We start from the raw sequence: 14,193 nt of genomic DNA on the forward strand, positions 1-14,193 counted from the left end.
CAAAGGGTCAGAGTAAGCATTATAAACTTAACTTTGTAACTGATTAATACACTTTGAATAGAAATAAGTATATGTAGCTTTCAAAGTATTTACCAGATTGTAGATAAACATTATAATCATACACAGGGATTTCCAATCTAATCCTACAACAAGGAAAACTATTATTAGGCTAATAGGTGATGTGCCTTCCATCCATAATCAAATTGCCACTCATTAGTAAAAAAAACTGTTTCTCCCTATCTGCTCAAAATTATTAGAGTACGATTTAAAAGTGCTAAGCTTTTACTCAAGAAGATCCTTATTTTTGGCATGTCTGACACTGTACAACTTTAAGAGTGAAACTCAAAAGAAAAAGAAATCTTAAGTCTCTACTTGAGCTAGCATACCATTTTTCACCTCCATTTGTTGGAATGGACAATAATTATGTGCCCAGCTCCTTATTCCAGGAATTGTCAAATGAATTAAAAGTTAAAGCTGAATCAGTTAAAAGAAATAGGTACTTCAAGAGAAATGGTGAACAGTGTACCTGTCAGTTTATAACCTTCTCTCAATGAAAGGGATTATGTAATTTACTTCTAAGTTTTATATCAAAAATAGAGCACTCTGTTAAACCTGACTTTCCACTTTTTATTCCTAACAACTAACACTATTTGCGACACATCCTGCATTGTTATGTCCTTTTATCATAGTGTCTTTTCCAAAGACATCAATCCACACCACCTAGTTTTCTGACAATGTGGCATCAGGAGGTCTGCATTACCACCCTTGGATCTGCCTAGTCCTGAAACTACTGCAGAATTGACACTTTTGGACTTCTACGGCTAGATCATAAAAAATACTTTTTTTTTTTTTTTTCAGTCTGGCTCCTCAGAACACACAGCTTGGGAGCCACGAGCCACCATGTGAAGAAATCTGGCTCTCCTAAAGCCTTCATGCTGAAAAACCTTTGAAGAAAGTACAAACAGTTAAAGAGAGATGCGGGGAGCCCCCAGCTGGTTCCAGTGCCCAGATGTTAGTCTTCAGCCCAAGTACCAGATGAGACAGATGCAGGAGTGAATCTGGAGCTTTCTGGAGATGGCCCTCACCAGCTGCCTTTATGCGGCTCCAAGCTGACACCAAGTGGAGCAAGAATGATCTAATCCTGCCCAGTGCTGCTCAGTTCATATATTTGTAAGCAAAATAATTGTTTTAAACCACTATATACAGGAGCTGTTTGTCATGCAGCCAGAGTAACTGAAACAAATCTGATTATGTATTAACTTCTAATACAACAATCCTACAAAACCCTATGAGGAAAATACTATCAGTATCCTCATCTTACAGGCTTGAGACTGAGACAAAAATTAACTGAATTGCCCAAAGTCACACAAGTAATGCACAACAGTAATGCCAAGCAACTTTACTGCCACATTTATACAAAGAAGATACCTGAAAAAAAAAAAAAAAAAGATTTAACAAATACTGAAATACATCAAAATATCTAACAAATTATATCTAGTTGTTTCTTTACTTTTCTATATCTACAGTGCACACACAAACAGGAGATTTAGAATTTATATATGATTTGACTCATTAGGCAAACAGGTTTACTAACAAGATAAATATTTAGTTCCGACAAGTCAATAAGCTTCACTTAAAAAAAAAAAAAGAACAAGTTTAAGGACAACCGTAGAAAGCAATACTACCATCAATCAGGCAGGACTTGTCCCAAATTTGTAACTTAGGCCACTGAAACAAATAGGAACCTAATAATATGAATATAAAATCCAACTCCAAATAGTCATTCCCGAGACAAAGGACAAAAACTAAAAATTTTATTTAGCAAGAACAAATAATGAAGATTAAATTAGATTTCTGTAAGAAATCATTAGATTTCTGAAAGACCACCTAGTTTGCCTTCCAAACTGCTGTGGTTCTATAAGCTTTTTAGATCATTAACTCAGAAACTGGGGGGCTGCGGAGTAAAGACAACTGCCTGTTCTATTACATATGGTATGTTCAAGTCAATTTTCCCTAAGGTCTTCCTACTCAGGTAAGATAGAAGGAATCAGAATGATGTGTATGTACCATGCGCCAACTAGAAACCTCTCATTTAGGATAAACTCCTAAACCTAGTAAGTGCCTTGCATACAGTAAATGATCCCATAGTTTTTAAGTGACAGATTTAAGTAGAATTTTTAAGGCAAGTAAAATATATGGTTTTGTCACACTGAGATAATCATAAAAATTGGAGGCACACTAAAAATCATTAGCCAAAACCAAGATATTATTATTACTATTATTACTGTAATTACAAGCTATTATCACTATAATTTAAAAAGCTAAAATGGATTTTTCTAATCAAGAAAAAGACTACTCTCTATCCCCACAATTATTTCTCTGAATAAAGACAAAAGACTTTTTCCCCAAGACCCAGCAGCATTCACTAAATTGGCCAAAAGGGACTTTACGCAACAATGATGAAATATAGCCTATGGAAAACAAGCAGACTGTGTTCTTATTCTTCTACCACCACTAAAGCCCTGCATACATTATATTAAATTTGTTTCTCATCTCTACTCTATTGCCCATTAAGATTATTCCACCCACATTTTTCATCCAGATTAAGAGATCAGCAAGCAATTATCTTCAAAAAGACTGTAATATTAGAAGCATCCTACTTCATTACAATTCGACTATCTGTAAAGAGTTTACCTTTTACCCTCGTAAAAACTTTCAGGAAAATTTCTTTAGGCAAAAACAGCATTAAAAAAAAAATCTATGAAGGTCAACGTCAATTTATACAGAAGCAGTCTCATTCATTTCAGATTTTTTTTAGTATTAAATCATAAAAATTATCAGATGATTTTAGCATGTCTTTTTTTTGCAAGAAAGACACTAGTTCTCAACCTCAAAAGACATGTTTGCATAATTGCCTATGTGAATTTAAACGACTAAAAAGTCTATGGAGTCAGCCAAAGAAGTGTACCGACAAAAATTTCATAATTTAGAAATAAACCAGTACATATATTTACTGAGAAATACCTCCTAAAATCCCTGTGCTTTCTCTTAACTGGTAACACACTTCATTTTTCTTAGAAATTCAGAATATAACTGAAAGTCAGAAAGTCAGGGACTTGGACTCTGAAAAAGTAAAACTAAGCTATAAGATATTAATAAATTAATAAAAACTCTCCATTCCCTTAAAGTATAAATAGGTGCAACACTTAAAAATGAACTTTTAGGGCCTCCCCGGTGGCGCAGCGGTTGAGCGCTGGGTTGCGAAACTGCGCGCGGCCTCTGCGGCGCCGGTTCGATCCCCGGCTGCTCCCCGGCCACCGGAGGAGGGTCCCACATGGCGCGCAGACCTCTCCTGCCGCCCGCTGCTCCCCTCAGCAGTGTACTTCGGTCCTTCTGCCTGCTCTGCTCCCTGCTCTGGCTCTGGTGAATTCTCTCACCCTCCCGCACTTCTGACTGTACCCAGTGCATGTATAAACAAAACAAACAAACAAACCAGCAAACAAATAAATAAAGCATGCCTCTATTAAAAAAAATAAAATAAAATAAAAAATAAAAATGAACTTTTATATTTCATAATCTTATGAGGGTTCTAAGCTAAACAGTCTATATTATAAACACTAAAAAATGAAATAAAGCCCAGAAATGTAAATGAACTAGCACGCAAGTTATTCTCCACAAAAAGGGGATGAAAATTAAAACAGCCCCTTATACTATTTTAATTAAACTTCCCTGGCCAGGGTAATTACAACAGTCATATAGGCAGAGTAGCAGCCAAGATCACATCAAGAGCCAGAAGGGCATCTTCAAGGAGCTGTCACTATGGACAAGTTAAAAATCTGCCTGCTTCCTCACCCTACTTGGATTGTTTGTGAGGATGCAATGAACTGAACTTCCAATCAATCCTTTCACTAAGTTCAATTCTCAGATTCTTATGCAAACGGGGAAGGGGGGGGGGGTTTGCCCTAAGATAAAATGACATTATTTTGTAGAACTACAAGTAGGTTAGGGAAGCCTGCTTTTCTAAATCAAATGACCATAACTTTTCTCAAGTACCGTTTCCACATTTGCTATTAAAAAACACTGGGAGAAGATGCAAGGCACAGAATGGTTCTCTTTGGTTTCATGCAGCCACACTGGTGAGAAAGAAGACATATGTATCAAGTACTTCCTCATTCAGCTGAATTCGACCAATCACAGAGCGAATGAATATAAGCAGTATAGACTAGGTAAGCATGTAAGTATAAAGACCTGATTTTAACATTAAAAATGTTATAGTCTAGAGAAGACAAACACATCTGATTATTTCAATACAGCACCATAAATATGAAGCAAAATTAGGATGATTTTGAATCCAGAAGAACCTATCTAAAATATCTTTGAATGACTGGATACAGCAAAGCTACATCTGCAATCTTCTGGGGTTTTGTCTAAAGGGCAGGAAAAGGAACTTCTGTTTCACTTGCCAAATAAACAACAGAATCACCACATCTAAACTCCCAATTAATACTCATGAATAAAAAACACTTTAAAAAAACACTTATTTTTAAGAAAAAGAACCAATCCAAGCTTCAGAGAAATGAAATAAATTGCCAAATTTTTGCAGGCAGTCTCCAGTAAAGTCAGTACAATACTGATTACTTATTCTCACTACAGTAATCTTTCCACATCTCCATGCATAAGAAATGGAAGGATGAGTTAAATACACCCATAGTTAAACACACCCATAAGCACTTTTCATACCCAAGTCATTTAGCCATAGCTATCTTACTAAGCTATTTCTCCTATTTCACAAGTAAGCAAACAACTTTTGAGAAGTTCTCAATGCAAGCCTTTCTGACCTAAGGCTCATACTTGCTCACTATCCAAAGTTGTTCTAGTTTTTTTTTTTAAGATTTATTTATTTATGCATACAAGAACTGGGGTACAGGCCAGAGGTGCGGAAGGTGAAAGGATTCACCAGAAACAGAGTGGGGAGCAGAACAGGCAGACTGACTGAAATACACTGCTGAGGGGAGCCGTGGGCGAGACAGGAGAGGTCTGCTGTGCCATATGGGTAGCTCCCTGGATGGCCGGGGATCGAACTCATGCTACAGAGGCCGAGGATAGCTTCACAGTGTTGTGCTTAAGCCCCTGCGTCACCAGGGAGGCCCTGTTCTAGGTTTTAGTAATGGATATGTCTGGAAAAATAAGGTAAGCTATTGTTCCGTTAAAGTCCTAAAGAAAAACTTATTCAAAAACAGTAATAACATTTTTATTACAGACCACTCAGGAAATTAGCTTTTCTTTCCTCTGATTTCAGTTTCCTAAGTATAACTTTTCCTCTAACTTCTACCCCAGCCTAATCTCTTCATTTCACACCTGCACTATCCCTACAACCTAATTGGTCTCCTAGCTCCCTAACTTTCCTTCTCTACCTCTGCCACATATGATTAATTTTCCAGTGACACAGTTTCATCATTCCCCAAAATAAACTTGAGAATCCCAAAAATGTATCAAGCACTGTGCCAGGTTCTATGAATAGAGCAATGACCAAAACAGACATGGTTCCTGTTCTCAGGAAGCACACCGTGTAGCAGGAGAGAAACAGTAAGAATCACTCAAATTGTGATAAGGACAATGAAGAACTTTTGAATGATAGCAATGTGTCTATCAAAGAACCAGGAATATACTGCCTTGAGAAAATATTCAAGATAACATCCAAATGTGACTAGGAATTACAGAGACAGCAGTTGGGGAGAGGCAAAGGAATTCGATACCCAAACCTATACCCAGAAAGAAGTGTGCATGTGTCTTGGCATGAAAGGTCTCCCATTAGTCATTAATTCTTATTGTCCAGTTCCAATATACATCCTAAGCTAGACAGAAGTCTCTTGAATATGCTAAGATGCTTCCTTCCTCTGTCTCATTTAGGCTTTCTAGAAATTTCTCATCATTCACCTAGCCCTAAAATCCAGCTCCTCTCTACCAACAAAACTCTTAGTCATTGACTATATTTTCTAGTTTAAATTCTAGTCATATTTTCTACTTTAAATTCTTTTAAAAGATTTTATTTATTTTTGCATAGAAGAACTAGGGCGCAGGCCAGAGGTGGGAGGGTGGGGGAGGTGTTAAGTGAATTCACCACAGACAGAGTAGGGAACAGAACAGGCAGATTACTGAAATACACTACTATGGGGAGCTGCTGGCTAGACGGGAGAGGCCTGCTGCACCATAGGGGTTAGCTCCCTGGCCAGGGATAGAACTCAGGCCCTCGTGGTGGGCTTTTGTGGAGGCAATGCTGAGACTTAAGCCCTAAGCAACCAGGGAGGCTCCTCTAGTTTAAATTTTAATGTGTTGTGCCACAAGCAATTTACAGAAAAACTAGGAAAATAATACATTCATCTTCTCATTCCTGTCTTTAAAAAGTAAACATTTCAGAAGGCACCATAACATTTCTTTCTTATCAGTGCACAGCACACACAACTAAGCAGTAAATACTCAAAAAATGACTTCAAACATCTAAACATCGATCTGATCTGATCACCTATGCATGCCTAAAACTGACCATTTTGTTCTACGGTCAATATAACTATTATTTTCTGAGTAACTATAAAAAGTGAAAATCAAAATCAACAAAAAACTATGAACCAGAGACACTTTTTGGGGTGTGGGGGGGGGTGGAAGGGGAGGGATTGGGGTCAAAATGGGGGGGTTGCAATTGTATGGGGAATATAAAAATAAAATTTATTATTAAAAAATATATATAATTATTATTTTCACAAACACAATTCAATACGGAATTGGTTCACTGCAAACCCATTAACATTACTAGAAAACAAACCTCCAAGCTTTTTACTAACACAGCAGCAGCTTCACGTACATATTAAAAACTATTAATAAGTATTATGAAGTCTTTTAAGTAGACCATAAAGAAAAGATAAATGCTATAGAAAATTGACAGAATGATAGATGTGGAGTGAAATATTACTGATCTAGCTACACTTTTGCAAATTCCTGCAACACTCATTTACAGATACTTGCCGCATATTTAATAGTTGGTACAGTATATTTTGGCATTTCAGATCTTACAATGCTTCCTAACAGCCGCCAGATATGAGAACATTTGTGTAGTCCACCTCCCCAACCCACATGAGTGAGGGGATTTGTTTTATTCACCCAGTACCTAGAATCATAGCTGGCACTTCATGGAAGTTCTACACACATCTCTAGAATAAACACCTACCACATAGTAATTGCTTATGAAAAGAATAGGAAGCTTTACTGACCCCTTTTTGCAGATAAGAAACCTATGGTAGTAAGACATTAAGTAACTTAAATAATTTTCCCATGGTCACCCAGTTTGAGAACCAAAGATCAAATCCAAATATTCTGACTCATATAGCATTCACCTCTATACCTTTTCCCCTCTGTAACCTCAAAATTTCCACTTTACTTGATAAAATGTTAACCATTGCTCCTAGCAACTTTAAAAACAAAAAAACCGCAATCATCCATTGCAACATTATCATATCACACTCAGGTTTTTGAAAAATGCTTTTTATAGAAATTTACAATTTCTAATTTATCCCATCATTTAACAAACATTTATTATCACTTCTGGATCTTCTCTAAATCAACAGGTTTTCAACTTAGAAGAAATTCTGTGAGAATATCCAAGATGCGTACTCAGGGAAACAAGAAATTTTGCATACAAATCTCACAGGTATTACTAAGTACACTCCCAGAGAAAGCTGGCCTTAAATTTACCGATGTCAAGGGCCTCCCTGGTGGCGCAAAGGGTTAGGTCTCAGCACTATGAAGCTATCCGCAGTTACTGCAGCATGAGTTCAATCCCCTGCCAGGAAATGAACTCACATGGCACAGCAGAGCTCTCCCGTCTGCTAGCCTCAGCAGAGTTTCAGTCAATCTGCCTGTTCTGCTCCCCACTCTGTCTCAGGTGAATTCTCTCACTCCCCCTGCACCTCTGGCCTACAATCCAGCTCTTATACGCATAAATAAATAAAATAAATCTTCAAAAAAAATTCATTCACAAATATAATGATCCAATTCCTGACCCTATTTAGTGTCCTTTGTTTACATAAATTCTGTAATTGGTATTTCACCTTAACACAAATAATTAACTGGATTGAAATGAGCTGTTTTGGGGCCTCCCCTGGTGGCGCAGGCGGTTGAGCGCAGCACTGTGAAGCTGTCCACAGCCTCTGCAGCACCGGTTCAATCCCGGCTGGCCAGCGAGGGTGCCACATAGTGTGGCAGATCTCCCCTGTCACGCCTGCTGCTCCCCTCAGCAGTATATTTCGTCTGTCTGCCTGTTCTGTTCCCTGCTCTGTCTCTGGTGAATCCTCTCACCCTCCTGCGCATCTGGCCTGCACCCCGGTTCTTGTATAAAATAAATAAATCTTAAAAAAAAAAAAAAAAAGAAAGAAAGAAATGAGCTGTTTTAAACTGTCCTGGTTTCAAAAACACCATCTAAAACAATAAAGATAAAGCAAGCATTCAAGTGACTTGTTAGTTCACAGAGCTCTTGAACCAAGGTCCAAAATTCCTTTGGACTTCAGAACACCTCAGAACTAATGCTCTATGCTATTACTTAAATCATAATCTATGTGGCAATACTAAAATTCCAACTGTGTCCTTGAACCCAGATTACAAGCTCTTTACACTGCAATATTTCTTCCACTTATAGAAGGCGGTAGGAGTACAAATATGGGAAGTAAAGGAAAAATTAAAGCCCAATTTAAAAAAAATTCACTGTGGTATTTTGATGAATTCTGAAAATGTACATTTACAAAAATGTAAAGCAATTTTATGTATAAGAGTATGAATTTTAAAAAGAAAAACTTGTCTGCTAAATGAAGATATGTGAAGAAAGTGTGAAAGATTTATTTAGGTCATAAAGAAGCACTGTGCTTTCTTCCTTACTCTCAGATCACTTCCTCTGAGGGAAACAGTCTAACAAAGATACTGACTTGGTGAGTAACTGAGGCCTCCTGACAAGAGCTCCTTCGTAAGTGAGCCATCTTGGAATAGGTTTTCCAGACCCAATCAAGCACTCAGATGACCAACAGATTTAGCTGAATCTCTCACCACGTGATAACAAATGTTTATTATTTTTTAAATTGCTAAATTTGGGGGACATCTGTTACACAGCAATAAATAATGTAATAGGTAAGCTTGAAATTTCTAGCCTGTTTAAAGTTAATGAAGTTTTGTGCAAGGAGACATGGCAAAATCTACACCTTGGAATTAAAAGTCTAGCAGCAACAGACAAGATGGATGAAGTGGAAAGCATTTTGTTTTAAGAGTTCTGCACACAGTACATATCTATGCCTTATAGCAAATTAGCTTACTTACAGGATGCCCTAACTGAATCAATAAGGTGGTAGTAATGTTTCCAAAAAGTGAAACGCCTCAGACTCTCGCCATACAAATTCAACCCTGAAATCTGTACTTTTTATGTTTTCCATTTAGTTTTTAGCACTGAATCATACCTACCTTAACAGAGTTGCAATTTAATTATAGTATAAATGAAAACAGAACTATTAGCTCTCTTCCCCAAATTTAGGAAAAATGAAAGAAGCTAAAAAATGGATTCTGGACACTATGAACAGCTGCCTCAGAAATGAAAGGGGTAGCAAAATATACTGGGGTTCCATCATGAAGTGTGACCCAAATGTTACTAGACAAAGTCTTTCATGGCCTCAACCACAGATCCCTAATACTGCCCACAACCTCAACATGTAGCCTGTAAGCATTAATGTGATTTACAAGTTTAGCCTCTATCACCAAATATCACCCTATCCTTACACACACAACTTGTAACTTGACACTTGGATTTATCCAGAAAAGATGGTAAGAGTGACAAAGAGTTGGCTTGGCTTTTTCAAATTAAGTCATGGCTTATATTCTAGTTGAATACATACACACACACCCCTTATATTCTAGTTGAATACACACACACACACACCCCAAGTTATTTTAAATTCCAAAACTACACACACGCCCCTTATATTCTAGTTGAACACACACACACACCCCCCCAAGGTATTTTAAATTCCAAAACTCTATTAAGGTAATTTACTGTCTAAACTTAACCTAAAAGTGTAATTTTTTATAAAGTACTTAGGGATCTTACACAGCTATCTATTTCCCCCAATTATAACCAAAGTTAAAGTAAACTACGTTATCAACTTCAAGGTTTTCAAATTTACCCAAAGAAACACATGAATGTATTTATACTAGTTTTGAATAACTTCCACCCAGGGAAAATAATGTTCTTTGTTTCAGATGTCATCTAATCATTTTACAATCATTTTTCACCACAGCACTTCCAATACATGTTTAGGAAATGACACATTGGATCACATGCTTTACTACCTAATTCTTAACATATTTTTTGAAAAGCTCTTATAGTTAAAACTATTTGAGAATCCAACAAATAAACTCAGGAAGTACAATCCATTTCAAAATGACAGAAAACCTGAATAGGTATTCTAACAGAAAGGATAAATTCTAATATTAATAATATCAGCGCCATAGAAATGCCTCTTTTTTAAAAAAGCACTCTAAAACCACAATATCCTTCCATCAGCTACAAAAATAAAGACTTCCTACCATGAAATCAATCTATAAAATCCAATTACATTGGTGTAATCTGCAGGACAGTTGATAAGAACTACGGGTACGTTCCAAATTCAAAAAAACTAACAAAAATAACCTCACAGGCAACAAGGGGACATTTCAAAATTAAGATTATGAAGTCCATAACCAGTTTCACTAGTAATTTATTTATGCAAGTCATAAATAAATCTATTACCCTGAGATGATAAATCGATTACAGTATTTTGTAGTGTCAAATGCGTAAGCATTAGGAAAAAGCAAGTATGTTTGGTTGGTTGTTTTAACCTTGTACCATGTAGTACCAACATCATTGCTTCCTTAACGTGAAATACAAGGAAAAAACCAGATATTCACATGAATGTCTAACAAATATGAAATAAAGCCAAAACTGCTCTTTCTGAAAAATTATTTTACCAATAATTCACCCCTTCCTAGGGGTGTAAAGGATGGATATTAACTAAAAATTAAAAATAACATTCGATACATACAGCTTGTTACTTAAAGTGAATTCTTCTAACTCTTTCAAAGTGGAAATAGCAGGGCATCTGAGAACTTTTGTTCAAATGCAGCTCCACCACTTGTAGTCTGTATTTACTGTTTTGAATAAGACAGTCAACTTGTTTCTTCACCTGTTATAAACGTTAACAGGTATCTACCTTGCACCAAAGTTGTAAGAATAAAAAGAGTGAGACAGGGCCTCCCCAGGGGCGCAGCGGTTGAGTGCTGGGTTGCGAAGCTGCCAGCAGCTTCTGCAGCGCCAGTTCAATCCCTGGCTGCTCCCCTGCCACCGGAGGAGGATCCCACATGCCACGCAGACTTCTCCTGCCGCCCAGACTTCTCCTGCCGCCCGCTGCTCCCCTCAGCAGCGTACTTCAGTCCTTCTGCCTGCTCTGCTCCCAGCTCTGGCTCTGGTGAATTCTCTCACCCTCCCGCGCTTCTGACTGTACCCACTGCTTGTATAAATAAATAAATAGATAAATAAATAAGTCTTTTTAAAAAAAAAGAAAAAAGAAAAGAGTGAGACATTCAAACTGGGCAAGCTAGGCGTTGTGTGTGCCAAGTAAATGGAAGACTGTGGTAGACTCTGATTGTATAACTAACATCAACTTCCAAACACCTAATGCTGCCAATAAAAGATATTAAAAAATTATAAATAGCACATGCTTTATCAGGCAGTTCACATCAATTTTTAATTTTCTTAAAGACATTGCCTATGACTACACAGATCAGATCAGTAAAATCTTCCCCAGGTTTATTAGTCTGTTTTACCCCAACATGTTTTAAATAAGACTTTAAAGTAAATGTCAAACGGAATCTAATCCAATTTCCAAAATATTTAGGACTCTGTATGCTAACATTAAGAAAAGACATTAAATATAACCCAAAGCGTTCATTTTTATCAGTTAGCAATCACAAGTCCCAGAACTTGACAATATTTAAACTTTTAAAATCAACTCAATTGTTAAAATTCCTACTGCTCATCAAAGTATTAGTAGATGGTAAAATAAATGTAATAAACTTGAGAAGCGATATAATATTAATGACATGGCCCCGTTCAAAAAGTACATTAAAAACCCATTAACCAAATAATAAGTTTTCCGAAGAGATCAAAAAGTAATGATAGTAGCAATCAAAACGTAACATTACAATAAAATTTTTAACGACCCGAAAAAGTGAAAGACCTTTTCGTCGGCCTCCACTTTATTTCCAGCAAGCTTTAAAAAAAAAAAAAAAAAAAAAAAGCTACTTCTTCAGAGACCTCTTCAGCACATGACTTGAAATGCTATCTAAAATCAGGATTGGGATTGGAAGGCTGACATATTACCATATAAATACTTTAAACCGCACATTAATGGGCTGTACACCTGTGTTTTGGGGGTGCGATTCCCATTCTCCTCGACCCGGTGAGGAATTTTTAGAAAAGGCATCACCGCACGATTCTTTCCGACAATGACTTGGGCGAGTTTTCAACTTTCTCTCCCAGACTGGACGGCAAGACAAATGGGGGCCGCTATGAAAATCTCGCTGTAGACCCCATTCCCGACTACAAATGGGGAACTTTGGCAGCATCATTTAAAACAGAAAAGACTAACCTTCTCCTTGCTTTAGGCAGATCAGGGGGACGGGGGACGGGGGGCGGGGGGGGGAGGGAGTCTCCTCCGTGGACAACTAAGTTCTAGACCCGGCGCGACCAGCCATGTTGGAAAACACTTGTCATCAGGCTCCGACAGGCGCTCGCGACCACAGCCGCGCGACGCTGACCCCGCGCGCCGGGGTGCGTGCCCCAAGGCCGCCCGGGGCTCCGCCCGAGGGCCGGGGCCTACTTTGGGGGGCCGTTCGCGAGTCCGAACTGTCCTCGGGTCCGGGCGGCGCGCAGAGCCGCGGGGGAAGAAGGCGGGGAGACCAGAGTTGGGGGGAACGGTCTAGAGTTGGGCGCCGCCATCCGCGGCGAGAGGGGCGCGGCGGCCCGCGGCGGTTTCCGAGTTGAGCGCCGGGGGGAGGGGCCGCGGGTGCGGGGAGCGGGGGAGGGGAGGGGGTGTCCGCCGAAAGTCCCCTCTGAGGGGGAGCGGGGGGAGCCGGGGGCGGGGGGGTGTCGGCCGAAAGTCCCCTCTGAGGGGCCCGGCGCGCGGGAGGAGGGAGGGGAACGCCTCAGGGCGCGCACCGACCTGTCTTCCGAGTCCATGCGGCTCAGGGGCTCCCCGTCCGACGACATCTCCAGGCTGCCGCGCCGGCCCCCGGAGGTCGCGCTGCTTCCGCCTCCCCCGGTCCCGTAGCCCTCGTCGCCGCCGCTGGAGACGACGCTGCTGCTGCTGCTGCCGCCCCCGCCGCCGCCCTGGCTGCCCCGCGGTCCCTTGGGCTCCTCCAGGCCCTCCTTGCCGTCCCCATCCCCGCTGCTGCTGCTGGCGGCGCCGGGGCTCAGCGAGCGCGTCTCGTCGCTGCTGCTCCCGCCGCTGCTGCCCACCAGGCTCTCGGCGCTGCTCTCCTCCTCGCCCCCGCCGCTGCTGCTGCTCTCGTCCTCCTCCTCCTCCTCCTCCTCCTCGTCGTCGTCCTCGTCCTCGCCGGCCTGGCTGGCGCTCTCGGGGCTCGGCTCCGACATCGTCTCCGCCTCGCCGCCCCCCGCGCCGCCGCCGCCCCCACCGCCGCCGCCGTTCAGCAGCAGCGCCGCCACCGCCTCGGCCTCGGCCTCCTCTTCCTCCTCCTCCTCCTCCTCGTCCGGCTCGTCCTCGGGGGGCTCGGCGCCGGGGCTGCCGGCGGGCAGAGGGCTCAGGCGGGAGAGCTCCTCCAGGTCGGCCATGTCGGTGATAGCGGCGGCCATGGCGGCGCCTGCTCCTCCGCCTCCGCCTCCTCCTCCCCCCGCCGCCGCCGCCGCCGCCTCCCTCTCTCTCCCTGTCTCTCGACTCTGGCTCCCTCGCCCCCTCCCCAACGCCCCAAACTCCGCCGACGCCGCCGCAGAGCAGGAGGAGGGCCCGCGAGCTGCGTCAGCCCGCACACGCGCTACGGAGCCCGCGCGGGGACACGCGCGCCAGTGCGCGACTCACGCGGAGACGCCAGCGCGCCTGCGCGGCTGCACGA

General features: G+C 41.1%; 1 protein-coding gene across 2 annotated transcripts in view; it reads right to left on the minus strand.

The window, feature by feature from the left end:
* Positions 1 to 13,936, minus strand: part of AEBP2 (AE binding protein 2) — a gene marked incomplete at both ends in the record, with an annotated part of 64,601 nt that extends 50,665 nt beyond the window's left edge. For both annotated transcript variants that reach the window (XM_084255374.1, XM_084255373.1), the window contains one exon: positions 13,287 to 13,936. In XM_084255374.1, the coding sequence (XP_084111500.1) occupies positions 13,287 to 13,936 (650 nt within the window). The remainder of the gene's footprint in view (positions 1 to 13,286) is intronic.
* Between the last annotated feature and the right edge of the window lie 257 nt (positions 13,937 to 14,193).

This window comes from Talpa europaea (genome assembly GCF_964194135.1).
Source record: "Talpa europaea genome assembly, chromosome: 15".
Lineage (NCBI taxonomy): Eukaryota > Metazoa > Chordata > Mammalia > Eulipotyphla > Talpidae > Talpa > Talpa europaea.